General features: G+C 30.0%; 1 protein-coding gene across 6 annotated transcripts in view; it reads right to left on the reverse strand.

The window, feature by feature from the left end:
- LOC143229157 (DNA mismatch repair protein Msh2-like) overlaps positions 1–21,311 on the reverse strand; it is a 146,197-nt gene that overhangs the window by 56,713 nt on the left and 68,173 nt on the right. For all 6 annotated transcript variants that reach the window (XM_076461062.1, XM_076461063.1, XM_076461065.1 and 3 more), the window contains 3 exons: positions 18,772–18,886; positions 10,337–10,392; positions 6,992–7,081 (listed from right to left, as the gene is read on the reverse strand). In XM_076461062.1, the coding sequence (XP_076317177.1) occupies positions 6,992–7,081; positions 10,337–10,392; positions 18,772–18,886 (261 nt within the window). The remainder of the gene's footprint in view (positions 1–6,991; positions 7,082–10,336; positions 10,393–18,771; positions 18,887–21,311) is intronic.

Here is a 21,311-nt window from a genome sequence, read left to right on the forward strand (position 1 = left end):
TACACCATCATTCCTTAAGATGACTTACAAATCAGCAGTTATGAGTTTGACCATTTACTTTCACAAACTACAATTCAACATGGGTTTCATGTTTACACTAGCATTTCTAAAAATACTGCTAAATGTATGCATGGCAGAATTACTGAGTAATAAACTTTAATAGCTCCATACCTTATTATCTTTCTGAACTAAGCAATGAGAATAACCATAAGAGACCATGAAAACAGACATAAATTTACAAAGATACCTCTTGAACTTTTGTTGGTCTTCATTTCCATTTAGCTAAAACTAAATGGATACAAATGGAATACTGGCAACAATAATGCATTTCAAATATTAAACTTTAACTCTTTCTAAATGGGATATTTTTTTCTGAAAATGTCATGAAGTAGTATTGAGTTGCATCCAAAATTTAATTGAACTCCTTTATAATCATAGCATTCAAATAAACTTGGCATACAAACTTAGTTAATAAAACAAATTTTGATACAAGTTTTAAGTTCTTAATTTTTGAATTCTTTCAGTATGGGCTCAGTCCCTGGGACCAACCTTGTAACCATTTTGTGCTTGTTATAAGTTTCATTATTTTAAGTTGGTAGGCATATGTTCACAAAACTTGGCAAATTATCAGTAAACATTACAAGTTTTAATATGCAAAATATCAGTTTTTATTATTATTAATTCTTGTTAAGCAGTATTCTTCTCATGCCTTTATTTTCTCATTTTGCCTATACGGCATGTAAAGTAATTTTCATTTTGAGATTAAAAACACTTTTATGCATCAGAAACTTTCCATATTTTACTTATAAAGTTCTTATAATATTCAGAAAATTTTAACAAATGTTTCTTTAGAAAATACTTTACACTGTTATTTTCACTAACAAATTTCTGTATAGGTTCAGTTGATTTGACTCATCTCATAACCACTATATAAATTAGGAAATCAATATAAATTATGCTTTTTCATTTTAGAATGACTACAAATTATTTAAAAAACAAAAGTTTAAACTAAATAGCTTATATCTTATATCATTATACATTTACATAGATTTCTTTGGTTTTATTATACTGAGCTTTAAGCCTTGTCTGGCTAACAATACAGAAGTTACAATGATGAGATTATGTACACATGTTACCATATCCAATAATACAAAATTGACCTTTAGTTTTTACAAAGCGACCACTCTTGTCTGTGTTCTGGTGGACTAGCATTTGGTAAAATACTGTTACATTTCAGTTATTATAAATTATTACTGTTATTACTATTTATAAAAAGTTCTGAAACTTATTTTTCTTAAACATAGAACAGTAAATAAAGAAATAGAGCACACAATTATCTCTTCTAGTTAAGACCTTTATACTTATTGCTGCTTGTCTTAGCTTCCTAAGCCTTAAGAAAATTTGCATGTGTAGAATGCAAAATAAAACATTTCTTTTTAAGGTTTTACATAAACATATGAATAACCTAAAAAATCATAAATTACCTCATCAAAACCACACAATTTCACTATAATTGATGAAGTTTGATTACTGAGTTGTATTTGTATCTAACAAAAATACAAAATAACAGAATAAAGATTCAACTTTTCAGCTCATAGGCGTGTGTCAAAAGAAAGCAGGAATGCTGTCATGTACGAAAACGGCTGAGAAAATAACTAAGAGGACATTATGAGTTTCCAATTGCTTACATCATATACAGATATAAGGGTATATAAGAGACCACATCTAAAAATGGAAAGTGGTGAGGCACTGTGTGTGATTCACTAAATATATTAATAACTCAGCAAAAAGAAAAGATAAAAAGGTTTTTATTTCATAATCTAGCTTGTCAATAAGATTAAGTAATTTGAGTTCCTAATTTGTAAAAAAATTATACCTTGTGTTTTGATATCACAAACAACTAATTTGACCCATTGCTGCATTCAACATACCATGTGACACACAAAAATTAATGTTTAGGTGTGTTTATTTAATATTTACTTTTAAATTAAGTAATTAAATAATGTATAATATGAAAATCTGAATTATAATTTACAATTTGATACCAAACTTAAAGAAATAAAATCATAAAATAACAGTTCAATGAAATTTTGAATACAAATCAACAAATGTGATGACATAGCCTTTGAGCCATAATCTGTCTTGAAAGGGTTAATATGAAATATTTCATAAATGTCCTCATTGTTGCTCTAGTCTGAAAATTGACTTTGCTCTATAGGTATCCTACTTTTCTACAACTGATTTTTCACTCTTTCAAGAAGTACAAGTTTTAATATAAATTATTCATTACAATATTGTTATTAGTCAGGCAAAAAATATTTTGTTACAGCCTTTAATTGTATGTGGATACAAAGCAATAAAATAGAAAACAAAAGTCATATTGCAATGATCACTTATCACATCCCATCTTTCTTGTTAATACTTCTCTTTGACATTTAAAACTATATTATTTATAGCTAATAGAAAGCCAAAATGCTAATCTATCAAATGATTTATTATGTTGTTTACTGTACAGAAAATCCTCTATTTTAGTTCCAGTTCAAACTTTATTCTCATGCGAAACACATCAATGAATTTAGCTCTTACTGCATAGTTAAAATGCCAGAAAACTATAGTAGTTATCAGTTGTTTTTTCATGTTATAATTCATTGCAGCAGTACTACTAGTGTAGTATAGGGTTAAATTTGAACAACAATGAACAGCGAAAAATCCAGTTGAGTATTACAATTCCTGTTTTTCACATGCATTCTTACTTACTTTGTTTTTTTAGTATTCAAGTAACTTAAATATAAAAATTAGAAACTTTTTGGGTTAGATGAAGTGAAATTAGATAAAATAAAGTAGCATAATAATAATAAAAATTTATGAGGTATGCTCAAAAGTAGGCTGTGTCTTACATAATTCAATGGGGTGATGCCAGATACATGCTCAACATGTGAATTACAACTCGTATGATCAGATTATTAGTTAGAGACAGTTAAAAGGGCAATAAAACAATAAGATTTAAGTAGAAACAGATGCATACTTGTTAGGAGACAAGCTGTTTAGGACAAACATATTACAATCTGAAGTCACTGTAGAAAGAAAAGGGGTAATTAAAATTTACTTTGCATATTTATGGTGGTTACAAGGTCACTTAAATTGACCAATTACATAGATTTAAATAATAGACAAAATATCAAGATTTACTGAAAATGCTTGAATAAAAATTGATTCTTTTATTTACAAAAGACTCTTAATGATTAATGAATGTTTGCAAACTTTTATGAAAATACACAGTACATTAGAAGTTATAATGTATGGAAACTCGGTCATTTTGGGGTCACAAACTGGGCCAACTGAATAAAGCTTGTAGTGATGGTATTAAATGTATTATGTGTAATCCAAGTTATGTTTTAGAGTGGTAAAAATGTTAAAGTAATAATTCTTTATAAAACGACAACTCAAAATTATTGTATTATCAATGTATATCAATGAATTTTGCATTAAAATAAAGTTAATAAATCAAACTTTAATGTAAGTTTTAATTTTATAAAGGAGATACCTAAATAAGTCCTCAGGAAACACATCAAGTTCCACTGAATTTTAAACAGCTCTTATGCAGTTAGAAAGCCAGAAAAACTATGACAGTTGTAGGATATTGTTTAAATTTTTTATGTTATTATTTTGTGTTCTACTGAGGCATTATTTAATTAATTAAAGGTTATTTAGTGCAGTGCTACCATTATTATAAAAGTAAAAGTGTTAAAAACAGAAAGAAAGAAACAAAAAAAAGTGAGACCCAGGTAAGTACTATATTTCTTGTTTTTCATATATATTCTTTATTTACTATTTTAAAAACAACTAAAATGCAAAAATCATAACCTTTTTGGTTAGATTAAGTAAAATAAACATTAATAATAATAATAATAATAAAAATAAACAATCTTCATGAGATATGCTTCTAAGTAGATTGTTCATTACATAATTGGATACATTGGCTAGATGTTTATACAGTTATTTGCAACTTATGTTGTGAGATTATTAGTTAGACATGATTCCAAGAGCAACAAAACAAACGTTGTGAAGAAACAGATGTATATTGTGATGAGCTATAAGCAATTTAAAAGAAAAAGAAATGTAAATTCATGTTACAAGTTGAAGCTATTCTATAAAAAAAAGAAGTGAAAATTAGATTTATTTTGTATTTCTTTTATGATGGTTATGAGGTTGGTCAACCTTGTATGATGTTAGGATACAAAAACAAGAGATAAAACAAAAATTTACTGAAAAAATATACATTTGAAAGTTATCTAGCATGTTTTATGGATTTATTAAAGTTGACAATTTCATGAAGGTACATTAAATATATTGGAAGTTGTAGTATGGAAACTAACAGTCAATTTGAGTTCAGGAACTCGGCCTATTCAACCAAGCCCAAAGCAAGAGTTAAATCATAGTAGTTATTGGACAGTATTCTGTTTCATGTGTATTATTATTTTGTTTTCTTCAGTGCATTTATTTACATATGTAGCAATTACATAGTACACTGGTACCATCATTATAACAACAACAACAAAAAGGCTTAAGTTTCATCAGCAACTGACAGTAAAATAACTAAGAGATCAAAGGTAAGAACTACATTTCTTGTTTTCTTCACCCATATTCTTATTTAATTGTAAAAGGAACTAAAATGTAAAAATTGGAAACAGGTTAGAGTAGGTAAGTTAATGAAAAAAATATTTCTTTATGAAGTATCTTCATAAGCAGTTAAAGCATTACATCATTCAATACAGTAATCTGAGCTACACATTTACCAAATAATTTACAACTTTATGGCAAGATTAGTAGTTAGACATGGTTCAAAGGTCAATACAAAACAAAAGTATATATATATATATAGACTATTACATGCCTTAAGCCGTTTATTGTAAGCAATTGTAATTTTCTACTGCAGTCTGAGGTCGTTTTAGAAAGAAAAACAGGTTAATTTGGATTTATTTCATTTTGTTTCTATGGTGGTTATAAGGTTGATCAAATAAACCATGTTTATTAGGTAGAGTAAAAATATTTGAAATTTACTTAAAAAACTTTATAGATTACACAAGTGAAATTTGACGATTTTCAGATGAAGAAAAGTATTTTTTTAATCTTAACATTAAAATAAATTTGCATACAAAGTAGCAAACATTTCAACTTCATATACTGATGGTGAAATGCCTAATGAAAATACTTCATTGAAAATTTTAATTGTTTTTGTCTATAAAGCATTCTCTATGATTACTAAAATCTTGCAAAATTTATGAAGATGCATAAACCACATTAGAAGTTACAGTATGGAAACTATAATGGTTAGTTTGTGATTTTGATGTTTGTCAGATTGTACATCTCCAACTAAAAAGAGTTAAGAAATTTAGTGGTCATCATACTGTTATTGATGTCACTTGAGGGTAGTATCTGTTAATTCTCTTACCATAGGCTCAGTCAATTCAATAAGTTCATGCTCCCAAAATGACCCGCATAGTTTCCACTTCATACTATACTTTTTACTATATTTTGTCTATCTTCATGAAATTCCACAACCATTTTTTTACACACACAAAAAAATAATTTTTTAATGAAGTATTTTTATTAAAAACTTCTATGTGAATATACAGTCAAAGTGATGACTGCTCCAAGTTCAAATGATTTTGCAGGTAAGACTAAAAATTCTAAGATTCTTTATCTTAGAATTTTCAAATTTTATTTGAAAAATCCCTAAAGCTACCAGTATAAATATTTAATTTTATATGGGGTGAATTTAACTGATCTAGCAACCACCACAGAAAAATTAGCAAATAAATCTAAATTATCCGTTTTTCTTTACAGAATGACTGCAAACTGTAATGCAAAACCACACTTATTTATTCTAAATTGTTCAAAGCTCTTAACAGTATACATCTGGTTTCTACTTAAATTTTGTTTTACTACCCTCTGAAAAGTATATGGCTACTAATTCCACAATACAAGTTGTAAATCACTTAAAAAACATGCAGCTCACATTACTGCATCAAATTACACAACACACAAGCTATTCCTAAATATACAAAGTGAAAAAATATTATTAATTTTCATTATCTTACGTAATGTATCCTAAAATATTTCAAATTTTTACATTTTGCTTACTTTTATAATAATAAATAAAGAATACAGAAAAAAAAACTCAACATTTACCTTGGTTATCATTTTTTTTTCTGTTGATGGATCTTAACCCCACTTTCTTTTTACACTACTGTTACTACTACAAAGTAATTTTTAGAGAATTAAATAATGTACCTGAGAACAAAGAATAATAAAATTAACAAAACAGTGTTCTATAACTACTATAATATTTCCTTCTTTCTCAGCATGTAGTAAAAGCCTTTAAAAATTCCACTAAGCTCATTTATGATACACATGGAAATAAAGTTTCAAACTGAATGTGAAATAGACATTTCTCTGTGGAAGCAACAACATACAATATTTGATATTTTAACTTTAGCTTTCTATCGGTTGTAGATAATACAGTATAAAACATCAGCAACAACTTCTGGCAATTTGTGAAAGATAGACATAGCAAGCAAGTCTGATTTTATAGTTTATAGTTTGATAAATTAATAAGGCTTAAAGCTATAAAAATTATTCTTTGCCTGAGTAATACCCATATTATTAGAAATTGATATTAAATTCTATAATTCTCTGAAGATTGTAAATAAATTATATGTGTGATTGAATATTTTTTAAAAATAAAATTAAGATTTCAAATTGATATAATATTAAGATTTGGTTTGTTAACTACATTTTGATGCAAATTTTGTTTGTATACAGTTACAATAAACTAGTTTTAGAGTAATTAAATACTGAATGTAACTATAAAAATCATGTCATGTCAAAATCCTGCTTGTGGTGAGTGTTAAGTGACTACTTAATAATGATGATAGTTTATATTTGGCATGTGGCTGTCTGACAACATCTTTACTACCAGTTTACTTACCTTTCTAGTTACTCGAAAATAGTATCCCAGTTGTGTGTTGGACTCTAACTTCAGGGTTTTGTCAGCTTCTAGTCCCAAATCCTTAGCAGCCTAATGTCAGAGGAGAAATTTTGTTCAAAACAAAGTGCTTTCAAGTAAATCAACAAAGCTCACTCTAATGATACCAATCAAACATATGTAACATATGGTAAAGTAGTACAGGAATTTTCAGCTTAGTAGTTCCATTCAGTCCTCTGCTGGTGCAGCGGTAAGCCTATGGATTTACAACACTAAAATTAGGGGTTTGATTCCCCTTGGTGGACTCAGCAGATAGTCCAATATGGCTTTGCTATATGTAAATACACACACAGTTCCATTCAAATACTGATGTCCATGAGATGTAGATTAAATAAAAATTGTGTGTGTGTGGATATTTCATAAGTCATCACTATCCAGATTTTTAAGTTTATTATGCTGATAATCAACTCCATAAACTCTGGTAATTACACATTAATAGCCTTGTAACCCAAAGAGTGAGATGCAATTTTACTATCTTACAATTCAAAATGTTGGGATTCAACTGCCCAAGATTGCAAGTGTGTAGATAGCCTATTATGTAGCTTTAAACTAACTAGAAAACATCATCATTATTTCCAATCTCAATCCATGTTCTATGAATTTTAAGAACTAATGGTATCAATCTCAAAGTGTGCAAGTGACTGAAAAGCATGCAGCAACATTAAGTTACTTTCATTATTCTTTTTTATGTCAAATAGTAATTTGAAACTACAATGATAGGAATGTGGTTTTCATACATAATTTCATTGTGGAATAAATTCACATGATTATCAAAAATAGTTTTATCCACAATCGGTTGTTTGGTATTTGTTGATGCAAAGCAACTAGGCTATTTGTACCAAACAACACGTAAAAAACATAAAAGTAAAACTGGAATAAAATGTAAAAATAAATTGAGGTAAAATGATGAAACAATGTCCAAAAAGTAAATAAAAGATTTAAATGGAGTTAAAAAGGCCAATGGCTCTTAAAAAGTTAAAAACACATACAAGTTGGGTAGTGTCACCATTGCCAATTATACTGTCCAATGTTACAGGTAAACCTGTAGAAAACGACCTGTATAATATAGTGCTGTCCCTCATGGTCAAGACAGTAAAACGTGGGCTACTAACTGACCTATAGCCGACCACATGTTTGAAGGGGGGTTGTGTAACTGAGTGTAGAGGGCATGCTAAGATGTTTGATTATATTTATTAATATAGGTATAAAGGTGTTTCTTTGTATTGGTTTAGTTTGGACTTGAGTTGTTGTATAAGTAAGGCTTCTTTAATTTTGCATTTGTTTATGTTTGTTTCATTATTTAGTATTTGGGTGTTTTCTATGGTTATGTTGTGTTTATTTGATTTGCAGTGTTCAAAAACATGTGAAGGTGATTTTTTGTGTTCTTTGAAACTGGTTTCCATTTTTCTACTTGTTTCTCCAACATAGAAGTCGTGGCAGTTATCACATTGTATTTTATAAACAATGTTGGTGTGGTGTTTGTCAGTGTAGTTTTTACATAGTATAGACCTTAGTTTGGTGCTTGGTTTTTAAATAAATTTGGTATTAACTGGAATGTCATATTTTGTTACTAGTTTTTGCCAAATGTTGGTTATTTTTCTACTGATGTCAGGAATATGTGGTATGCAGCAGTATATGGTTTCGTGATTTTTTTTATATTGTAGGGTATATTTACCTTGGTTAGTTGATATTGCTTTTTGTCTAGGTGGGTGCGTATAATGTTTTCTACGGTTTGTGGAGGAAACTTATTGATGTTGATGAAGTATTGTTTTATTTTGTCTAATTCGTTGTTAATTTTATATGGTGAGCATAGTTTTATGGCTGTGTTTATTTGGTTTCTTAATATGTTGAGTTTTTGTTTTATTTCTTGTGCTGAGTTCCCAAGGAAGGTGTAGTCCAGTATGGGTGATTTTTCGGTGGATTTCTGTGGATACACAATTTAAAACAGCTATCGGTCAGTCACCTCTTTCTTTCTTTGTGAACCTGACGATGACCAAAGAAGGTCGAAATGTTGTTCGCTCTTCTACAGAGTTTTCTCTACCCATACCAGCTGTTTTTACATATATAAATGCATAACCTAGCCATTACAACTTTGCCCTTACAATCCTTATGGAAACAAGACATTCAAAGAACAAAAGGAGGTTTAATCTGGAAAAGCTTATTATGATGTTGCCCACTCCAAAGTTACTGTCAACTGGCAAGAGATAAAACTTACAAAACAGGACTATAGTCCATATACATGACAGGCACAACTGTGACAGCACCAGAACAGACATCATGGAACTTATTCTCACAAATACAGACACGGTCAGGTATTCAGTAAACCAGATAAAAACAGAAGATAAAGAAAAATGAGTCAGTTGTTTTTGAATGTTGATGAGAATTAACACTTAGTGGAGAGCTAAAACAGTTGGTGAAAATAGTACAATTTGTATGCTGCTTAGCTTCTATGTGATCCAGGGCAAAAGAATGGTGTACACTTCAATAGTGAACAGAGTAACTGTAGAGGTGATCCTGTGAACAGCCACAGAGACACAACAAACCATGGTATATCCCACAGTCACTCAATTTTGAACCACCTGTATAAGCAAAAGTAAAAGAACGGTTTGAAAGATGTTTGGCAAATAGAAAATGGTACTTCCAATTGGGAGTATCAGCCTTCCTCAGGTGACCCAATGAATATAGTTTTTGATGGACTTGGGAGAGCTAGCAATTCCTTCTATTCCATTCTTAATAAAAAGTGACACATCTGGCTTAATGATATGTTAGACAAAGAATGAAGGATTAAAATTCGAAGTACAGGATATGAAGGTGGTGGTGAGTGTGTAACAGAATCTTCTATATACGGTTGCTTACCTATAAACTGTTTTTTTACTACTTTATTTTTCAAGGAATGGAGTATCCGTAATAGGACAGTGCACAAACACTGGTACTCAGTTGACCCAGTTGGTCTAATAAAACCAGCCAACTGACTCTCCTTCCTTTCATAGGTCGCTATCACAGTAAACACATGGGTGGATGATCATATCACAAAGGAGATAAAATGAACATACAGAACCTTCTCTCTCAGATCCTCCAACCATGTTCAGGAATCCACCTCAAGGGGGATTTCCATTAAAAACACTTAGTTTCACAAATTTAAATTGTAAATTCAATCAAACTAAACTTTTAAAATCACTTGTCTATAATAATTGTTTTAAGCTTCAAGAGCAGTGGTAGATTAAACTTAAAATGGAAAACCAATCTTATGATCATGGTAGAATTAAGAAAGTTAAAATGAATACATACCTTGGACAATGTTTTCTGTATTTCTTCTTCTAGTTCATTCATTTGATCATAAAGTTCTAGAGAAAATAAAAACATTATTAGAATCCTACATTTGATAATGATATACCTCAAATCTAATAAAACTACATGCATATATAAACAAGTAGAAAAATGTAAGATGGTAAAATAAATAAGAGTTAAAGAGAAAGAGAGATTGATAAAAATGATCTTTGAAAATTATTGTAACAACTTATTAACTTGGCAATGTTTTAAGCAAACACTCTTTTTCAAACCAGAAATTAGCTTTATTGATAAGACTTAAGAGTGTTTGCTTGAAACAACAATAAGTTAATAAACTGTTACCATAATGTTTAAAAAGTGATTTTTTTTCTCTAAAAGTAACTTATATGCATATATAGTTGAAGCACAAGGTGTTATGAATTAGTCAAAAATACTTAAGTTCAAACTATTACAAAGCATGTTATTAATAATAAGATTAGTCACATTATGAATACGAAGAGAAACAAACATTTAACTGTAAAACAATGTACATGTTCAATCTGTCCCCCAAATATATATTGTTTGTAAACTACATGATAAAGAAAAAATTCCAACACTGAAACTATAAATAATATAACTTTGAACTGACTTTGTATATCTTTAAGAAAACTGCTGAGCTTTTAGTAAACATTAGAAATGCACTGTCCCCCATATTTTTAATAGTGTTACTATTAATAATTCACCATGAATTTTAAAAGCCTTCACTAAGTTAGTCTGAGTGGAAAGTAATTTTATGCCACAAATAGAAGTAACTTTTTCGTCTTACAGCTATCATATTCATATGCATAATTTCTTGAACCTATTAAATGAACATCAAGATTTATTTGTTACATTCTTATATTTTATCTTTTAGTTTCTCTGGCATATCACTAATTGTAAAGAAATCCTCAATATACAGAAAAACAAAAAAATTTGAAAATATGAAGTAAAATGAATGTCAATTTTATATCTGCTCCAACTGAAGCACTGATCAGAAAGTTACTAATATTAATATTTTCAACAATTATCCTTTTACATGTTTGTTTTGGAATTTATAGTATTATTGCTGAATCTGTAACAATGAAACAGTAATCCTTGCCAAAATAGCAATAAATTACAACAGCAGCCCATTAGCTGTTTCCCATAGAACTAATGTCATTTATTGTCATATTTTACGATGGCACTTAAGTTAGAGAAATGTTATACATTTTAGGTTACTGTAGTTTTCTTGGACAATGTTGGGAATATTTTACTTTTTACATTTTAATAACCTTTTGTTAAAAATATATAGCAATAAGTAACAAATACAAGGATTTCAAGTTTTAAGCTATTTGGATTCAATTAAATATATAATGCAACACTTCAAACACAAACAACACCATCAGAATGTTATTTTCCAGGAGCAAAAATCAAGTGCTTGTAACGAGTCTTATGTCAAGAAGAATATATTTTTTCTTTCATTGGTTGCAATCCTGTTCAACAGCTATATTCACAGAGAATGGGGCATTTTTGGTGGATATGACAACTGTATTAATATATCAACAAATAAAAAAATTAGGAGGTTCAAAGTTTAGATTGTTGTTTCCAATAATGTACAGTTTGTTTCTAATTAGTTGGCAACTGCAGAAGACTATTACAAGAGTTATATATCTGAAGTGGAGAATATGAAGTTAAAAATTTAGATAATGCATGACTGGATTACAAACTATTTTTTGTACCAAGTTTATTGATACACATTGATAACAAATAATTAAATTTTGAATGCAACACTGTTAAAGATTCTTACATGCACAATGAAACATTTAATAGCCAATAATCATAAAAGGAATACATTAGTTGCTTCCTGTAGACCTTGTGTCAACAAATGGTCTTTTAACTTGTGACTAACTGCCAAAAGCCTGTTATATTTTTCACAGTCTGTTCTCCAAAACAATAAATCATGTAGCTTTCACATATTCATTTCATAACATAAAAATATATCAGTCGCTAGAACAGAATTTCCCAAAACAACTTAATTAAATGGCTTTCTAAATGTGCTACAAATGGGTTGGCCATTAAAACAAATAAAAACATGATCACTTTTCTATTAAATGAATATTTTCCCCACCAAATTCAAGAACTGTTGTAAAACTTGCACAGAAGAAAATGTGCTCTTTCTACTGGTTATAAACATGTTCAAGAGCCATTTATAGTTGATTTAGCATACACTAAGCAAGTGGAAGATCTTCTATGGTTAGTTTGACTAATTTATATATTAGCAAACAAAGACGGTTGGATTTTCACATTCTTATTCATAATTATGTACATTTCAGTTCCAGTGGTTGAAAATTGTAGCAGTCTATCTTAGAAGTCAGAAAACTCTAAAATGAAGTTGCACCATGTGAAACAGAAAAATGAACACTGAGAATTAAAAAAAACATCTGTCTCAAATTGAAACTTGTACAAGTTTTTATCCTAATTTTATTGGCATACACTGATAATAAAGTTTTCTGTAAAGTAGAATGTACCATGCAAAAGGTGGTGAACATATTATATTTGTATGCCAAGTGATAACAAGAATATTATCTCCATGATTTTTTAATTCAAATGATCAACAGTGACATTGATAGAACAAGCTCTCTGGGAGAGATGATGTTACTGTGTTTGTACATAGTACTTAGCTCTTTCAGTAATGGGAGAGGACCAGTCTTTACTTAGAACCCCTCCTGGAGAAACATCTTTGAACATTGAACACCCATTTTTGGCTGTAGCTGACAAAAGATTACTTTCATTTTGTTTAGTTTCTTTAAATTCAATAACAGTCAAGGAAATTCAAATTTACTTTGCAATACATTTTTTGGGTGAACCTTTTATTATTAGTTGATGATACTGAATTGGTTGAAGAAAATCAAAATTATAAAAAGTAACACACAGTAATATATAAAACATTAATTTCTTCTGTAATGCAAGACAAAATTCTAAAAGTATATCTTCTTTGTTACAAAATTTGAATATTCTCATAGAAATCTCTGTTAATCATGAACTAATGATTAATCTGGCTATCCTACAAAATGCTTTGCCCAATGTCACATAAAAAACACTAGAAATTATTTTTTTTACATAATTCCTAAAAGTCTTCCTTGGAGTTTCAGTGCTTTTGCTTTTTAATATCTGCTCTTTAGCCTCACTGCTATGCTTACTAAACACAGCTATATACAATGACACAGTCATTCCTTACAGCTGTAGTGGTTCTAATCAATTGAGACATAATTCCCTCAACACTTACAATTTCTGTTTCTACATGTATCCTACTCTTTCTAACTGAAATACTAATGTTATAACTTATCAAAAACTACTTGGTTACAGTATAAGTTGTTTGCTTTTTAGCAACATAAAGTGATGTTGAAGTTGCAAATTTACAATTTCCATTTGAACAAGATACTTTTTTTTAACAAGTATTTCAACTGAAGATGATATACTTATTACTACTTCTCCAATTTGGAGGTGGGTAGATCGAGAATGGAAAAATTCCCTTCTGTTGTCAAAAATAATCAGCTTTGCTTTGCCTTCTACAAAGTTAATGTCCAAGTTTAAGTAGTTTTTAACAACATTATTATTTAATTTTTCTTCTATTGCAAATGTTTTTGGATGTATTAAGTTTGGTGAAAATTCAAGTTATTTATGGCAATTTGTAAATAAAGAAATAAACATTCCAAAATTTAAACTTACTAAAGTTCAGTGTAAAGAAAATACTTCTCTGTGTTTCTTATAAGAGAAGGGAACATAATTTTTCTCACCCCCAATAGGGTTATTCCAAGTATGATGTAAGTCCTTAGATGATGGATCAAAGGCCATGTCATTGCGTTTGTTGACTTACATTCAAAATTTTATTGAATTACTATTTTATGAATTTATGTCAATAAGTCTGGAATCAAATTCTAGAATATAATTTAAACTTTAATTTCATACACGAGTTAATTTCATGGTTTAAAAGTATATATTAAATGAACACATCTAAATAGAGATTTTAGTGAATTACATGGTATGTACAATGTAACACTGTTTAAAATTAGATGTTTGTGATGTCCAAATACTAAGGCTATAATTTTGTACAAATTAGGAACATGAAGTACTGATGCTGACAAGCTAGAATATAAAATAAGAACCTCATATCTTTTTATTTTGCTGAGATATGGTTTATGTACTGAATCAAACACTGTGACACCATTCAACTCTTTCCATTTTGAAACTGTCCCTTACATACTCTTACTACAATATATGACATGTGAATAACCAATTGACAGCTTAGTCTCAGCCATTTTAACCCGTGAAGAGGCTACCACCTTCTTTTGATCCCAAGATTTCATGAAGGTAAGTTGTGTGTCTAGTCTGCTCAGTTTCATATTTTTTAAAATCTAAATAATTCTTGGTAACTAAGTTTAATAAATTATAGTGGAATTCTATGGTATCAGTATAGTTATTCACAGGGGGTGTAGATTTTTTACACCCAATGGGGGTGATGATTTTTGCAACCACTTATGTGGACTGTTCAATTTGCAAATTGGTAATCTCTGATTACATGACCCTGAAAGCTGTAAACATGCAGTCACAGAATAATCTTGTTGCCACGATACTTCAAGGTTTCCATGTAGGTTTGTATAAGTGAGGTGTTGTGAACAGTTTTCAAAATGTTAATAAAATAAAAATAAATGTGTCACAAATTAACTGCCACATGAATTTATTCCTGCACACTGCACAGTATAAAAGATGGCCATTATACTTGACAAGGTTACTAATAACTTTCGTTGCATGAATTACGTTTCCAAATATTAATAAAATTAGTAATTACCCTTGATAAGTTTATATCTACTGAAAAACTGTTCATGTTATTTGATAAAAATAATTAAAATGTTTTTGAAAACTCTTGAAATTACACATCAATACAATGTAGCACATAATTATTCATACTTTTCATTGAAATAAAATTCATTTAGTCCTCTAGTCTACATATTCCCAAACGTAGACTTCCTTTGTGATGATCTGTTAATGAATTCTTTCATAAGCTCTTCTACATATATCTTGTCGACCTCATCTTTGTGAGTGTGACAAACTGCCACATGGTTGAAACAGCACTGAGACATAGTTGACCTTAACCACGTCTTCAACTGTATTAATGCAGAAAAGCTGCGTTCACATTCGCAGCTGGATACTGGATACACAAGCAAAATTTTCATAAGAAACACTTCACTAAATATCTGCTGGCTCGTTTCATGCATTTTACAGTAAGCATCCTTCACACCTTTCAGAGATACTGCTTTGTTGTTCCTTTGAATGGGCAGCTGAAACTCGAACCGTTGTGCACAGATTTCTGTATAGAAGTCTATAACCGAGTTGTCAATCTTGCCAAATGTGATCATGTTCTTAAGTGCCAGATATTGCCTCAAGTCATTGTTGTCTACATTGAATCTAGTGATCAGATGTTCTATGACTGTGTCAACAAATTCAAAATATTGGCTTCTGTAGTAATTTCTAGCTGTTGCAGAATAGTGTGCTGAGTCAACACCTGTGATCCTTCTAGGGGGTCTGCGAATAGGCACCAGATCTAGGGAAGTTACCTTTTTCTCAATTTCATCAAATATCTTGTTGAAATTTTCCTCTGTTCGCAATACCTGCAACTGCTCAAGTGTCATTGCAGATACTTCAATCATGCCAGATACTGTCGCTGATTTTGGTTGTAATGCACGGTTTTGTTCCTCTAATGCAGCTAATGGGCACTGAGCCATCAACAATCCTAAAACTGTCTTTCCTTTGTCAAATCTGTCCAGCAACCTCATGCTTTCACTGCTACATCTGATTTTTCATTTGCTAATTCAGACAAAGAATCAACAATGTCACTGTAGTGATCATAGGCACATGTAATTGCAGATAAGTGGCATAACCAGCGTGTTGGACGAGTGAGCAGATGCATTTAACTGGACCATTGTGGCTGTTTGATGATACAATATTTTCATAGATTATTTTGTATTTGCCTGACCTCTGAAGCAAGACACCAAGTTCATGTACCCACTGGATAGAATCTCGAACACATTCACAAGCTTTAACTGCTTTATTAAATTAGCCTTGTGTGCTCCGCAGTGAAAAAACAAAGCTGACGGTTGCTTCTCCTTTATTTTTGCCTGGCATCCACTGTACACACCACTCATGTTAGCAGCTTCATAATAAGAGTGTGCTCTTAATCCTGACAGTGGTAAATTGAGTCTAGTCAGTACATCAAGTAGAGTCGAGAATATTGTTTCACCAGTTGTATTGGAAACACTGTACAAACCAAGAAATGTCTCATAGATGTCAAGGTTCCATGTAATGCTAAACCTTGACACAGTAAGAAACATAAACTTCTGAATAGTTTGGTTAGACTTCTTTTGCATTCTTCCTGCTGCTTCTTTTTCCATCTGGATCCGAGCGGCCCGGACCTGTTGTTAACTGTACACTAAACGTATACCATGGTTAGCGACTTCAGCTGCTAAGGAGAGTAAGGCGTTCGACAATAAAACCGGCTAGACATGCATGAGAACAAATGGCATAGGAAAACCACACAATATACACATAAGATTGATGCAGCTCCAAGCTACAAATGGCCTGCCAGATCTAGATCACAGGAGTTTACACTTGGGAGTAATATTTTTGAATTTCATGCTCTGTTCAATCTGTTGTGATGAAAATTTTACTTAATCTTACACTACGTACAAGACATAGGTAGATTCTGTGATAGTGCTTGCAAGCCCTCAATGTATACTTAGGCCTACTGACTGATACTTTCCAACTATCACTTAAATCGAAAAGCTTAGAAGCACGCATATATAAAGATGTACATTTTGGCTACTGAAAAAGCCTACATCTAGGCCTAATTATGCAATTCGATTGGTAAGAACATGAGAATCACAAGAACAAACACACAATTTGTAGGCCTGTAATGCAACAAAACAATTCAACAGATCAAACTGTAGGGGGGGATAATTGTATGCACCATACCCCCTACTTCAAATGAAGGGGGAATGTATCCTCCATCCCCCCAGGATCTATGCCCCTGGTTATTTGTTTTTTTTGGGGGGGTTATTCAACTGTATGTATATAATCTAAAAAAATTGTGTTTGATATCCTCCATGTACAAAATTTTAAAAGCCTTAGCAACCTCTGTACAGCAACAACTGAATTCAAAGGTTGTAGCAAGAAGAGATAATTGTTTGCTTTACTTCTGAAAGGAAGGTCATGATTTTAAGGTGGTAGCTGAGATTACCAATGGACTCTTTATTTCTTAATGCTTATTCATATATCTAAATTAAAGTAACTACAATATATACAAATTTCTAAGATTATCCTGATATAACTTCAGTAAAGATAACATCCACTTGTTCAAATATTTGTAACAGGACATCTTGCAGTTTCATTGTTTTTACATTAGCTTAGCAGGAAACAGCTAATGGGTTCCAATTGTGATTAAGTGATATCTATATGCAGTAAGTGGTCCAAAGTACAGCTATAACATCATAAGTAACTAGATGAGAAAATGTTAGAAGTTGAAGTTAATTACTTTAGTTTTTTTTTTTAATTTTGCTGGTCATACATCCTTCTCTCAGACTCCTAACAGTATATTCTAAGAAAGGAAAATAAATTTAGGGAACCCTTAACAGAAACCAGACCTACCTTTTACCTTGAAATTTACAAAACACATGTACTTATTTGACATATTTTAACTAAGAAAAAGGATTAATTTAAAACTACACTTTAGCTAAGGGAACTTTAAAATTGGTGTGCAATTTTCCTTCACAAGTGCATCATACAGCTCTTAGCACTGTTGCAGCTTTTGTCTTCACTAGCACTTAGCATTGTTTCTCACTTGGACACACATTAGTTAAGCAGACGGTTTTAACTGTATTTAGGTTTTATGTAATTATGTTCTACTGTATATATGAAAGGCATAATTATTTTAAAAATAAAATTCAAACTTCACCTAGTGTATAGAATAAACATAATATCTAATAACAATAATTTTTGTGAAGATATGTCAAGAGAGCTCAGAGTTATCACACGTATTTCTGAACAGTATCAATCTCCATATGAGCTATGCCCAATGGACCTACCTAAAAGCATAGGGTTAACGACCACAGACAGAACACAAATAAAATGTGTACATCTTCAAAGGACATTAAAATTAGTTAAAATATTAAATAGCATGTTTAAAAGTAAATTATTTTTAATTCTTATTTAATTCAGTATAAAACATTAACAATTTTTTTTATACAGTTATATGAACAAAGCTACCATGAAACAAGCAAAACTCTTATGGTTACAAATGGATTAATTTATATGTTTGCCATACTTACAAACTGTCTGGTTCACACAAAATAAGATCAAACCACCTATAAAACAGAATCACTTACCTTTTAGGTCCTGATCAAAATCTGGACGAACTAAAAATTCCCCATTTTCAACCAAGGACATATCTAATGTTGTTTCCACCATCTCTTTGAACTTCATAAAATCTTCTTCAAAATCCTATTGATAAGTGTATGTTTATAATTTTCATGATAACTATTTAATTCACCAAAAAAAGCCAGAACACTTCTTACCTAAATGATGGCTGTGTGTGTATATATATACTGATTCACACACACACACAGCTGGAGTTAAACTCAATACCTGGTATACCCTCAACGCAATAGGAGTCTTACTTTCACCAAAACCAGGGCACAATACATAATGCCCTAACTTATAATTTGTGTCCCAGTGTTTGTATTATTGCTGCAATTTTTTTCACTATTTTACATTTAATTTCATTTAAGGTTTAGATATGTTGCTTAAAATTAGCACAATCCTTCCTTTTGATGTATTCTTTTTTTATTTTCAACTTTTATAAATAATCAGTATTAATGAATACTGTGAGGTGTATTAATTTATAATCATGCACATTTTGTTATATGTGTCTATATATATATATATATATATATATATGTATTAATAATTAATTTATGGGCACTAGTTATCCCTCACGTGTCAACTGTATTCATCCTAGCTGACTGTTAATAGATTTCTTATTATGGCTACAAAATGTAATGGTAAGTGATGCTTCACATATTCTTTTTGTTTTTTTTATCCAATTATTTATAATTATTCCTTTTGAAAAGTATAAAATGCAACATATTTATTAATATGTAATACATATATACTATGCAATGTGTAGCAAAACCTTCTAACCCTCTACATATTTGCATAAATCTGGATAAATCTCAAAGTAAATGCAGTTGAATAAGAACATATCAGAATTCATCCTTTTGCTTGAACAGAAATTATTAACACTGATACAAATAGATTACAAAAAGAATTTTTTCATTCTTAAACATAAATTTATATCTTTATGATTTGAATGAAGATTATAATGGTACAGTGCTGTAAGTAATAGTAACAGCACCAGTAATTTATGTTTAGATAGTGCTAACGTGAAATTTAGGAAATAAAAAACTAGAAAAAAAAGGATAAAAATAAAATGGATTAATTTTATCGATTTCTGAACAGATTTAGACAACAAGTTTTAAATCGTTTCTAAGATTTGTAATAATTTCTATAAAATCATATATAAACTAAATATTTCAAAGGTAAAAGTATTAACAAAAACAGTAATGACATTTAATTTTCAAAATTATAAAAGTTAGGCTGAAAGTAAATAATTTAAATGATAAAATTATATAATTAATGATAAAAAATCATAATATATTATAATCAATTTTAAGCATAAAATTGTTAATCATTTACAAATTTCTAAAATTTTGCATAATTCTGTAATATTAAATATTTTACCCTTAAAATATTTAAAACCTATTATCAGTCACATAGTCTTTAAGTCTAGATTTGTTTCTAGCCAGCAGATTTTCATGTGTATTAAAATATGTTTAGCTATCGAGTGGTAGATTCATTATACGTAGTATAGTGGTAGGTTTATGATTAGCAATGTTACTTGATTTGCATGTTTCAGCTCTATATACTATAGCAGTCATACTGATAATACTTTAGTCACTTTTTTTTATATTCAGGACATGAAAAAGAACTCTGATCAACAGATTAAGGCCACAAGGAGACAAAATTAGTTCTGTGATCAGCTGTTTTCCAAAATTATGATTGCTTGTCATTAGATTGCATGTAGTTTTAATGCTTTAAACAATATTTCATTACACTATATCTTTCAATAAAGTAGCCTACAATATGACCTCATTAGGCCAACTAAAGCTTAAGTATGCAAAGTAGCTTTGAGGTAAACTGTTATTGGGGTCCATTGTAAAGCAGTAGTAAATAGCTATTTATGTAGGAGTTTTATTGCACTATAAAAAATAAATTATCTTTAAAAAACAAAATTTGAATAAAAAGTCCTATGGTTATCATGCTGCATTTTTTTAAGCATATGATGACTTTTATAAGCTATTAATTTTTATAATCACATGTCAGAGTTGGCCAGTATACTACTATTAGCATAGAAAAGTTTACTAAAATTGTGAAAGTTTTTATTGAATAATATATAGTCTAAGTCAGTGTTTCCCAACCCAAAAGCTACTACATCCCATTTAATTTTTTTGAATATTTCACCACTTTCTGGTAATATCAATTATTATATATGTGTACAACATTTCACACTCCAGCAAATAATCCACACCACAGCATTTTGAAACACTGGCCTAAAAAATTAAATGCTTCTTTTATCATTATGTGGGCTGGATTAACATTCTGGTTTTATTAACTAATCCAGAAATTGGTGTAACAATACCTAATTATAGTTGTTAAACAGTAACGGCAAAGTTTAATAATGATAGGCTATATTTAAAAACAACTGTGTTTTGTCACTGTGGTCAGATGCAATGTCCTGTGTTATTTCTTATTGAAACTTATGAAGTTGTTACTCTAATTATTTTGTTCTGTAAAGGAAAAATTAATA

Source organism: Tachypleus tridentatus, chromosome 10 (genome assembly GCF_004210375.1).
Source record: "Tachypleus tridentatus isolate NWPU-2018 chromosome 10, ASM421037v1, whole genome shotgun sequence".
Classification (NCBI taxonomy): domain Eukaryota; kingdom Metazoa; phylum Arthropoda; class Merostomata; order Xiphosura; family Limulidae; genus Tachypleus; species Tachypleus tridentatus.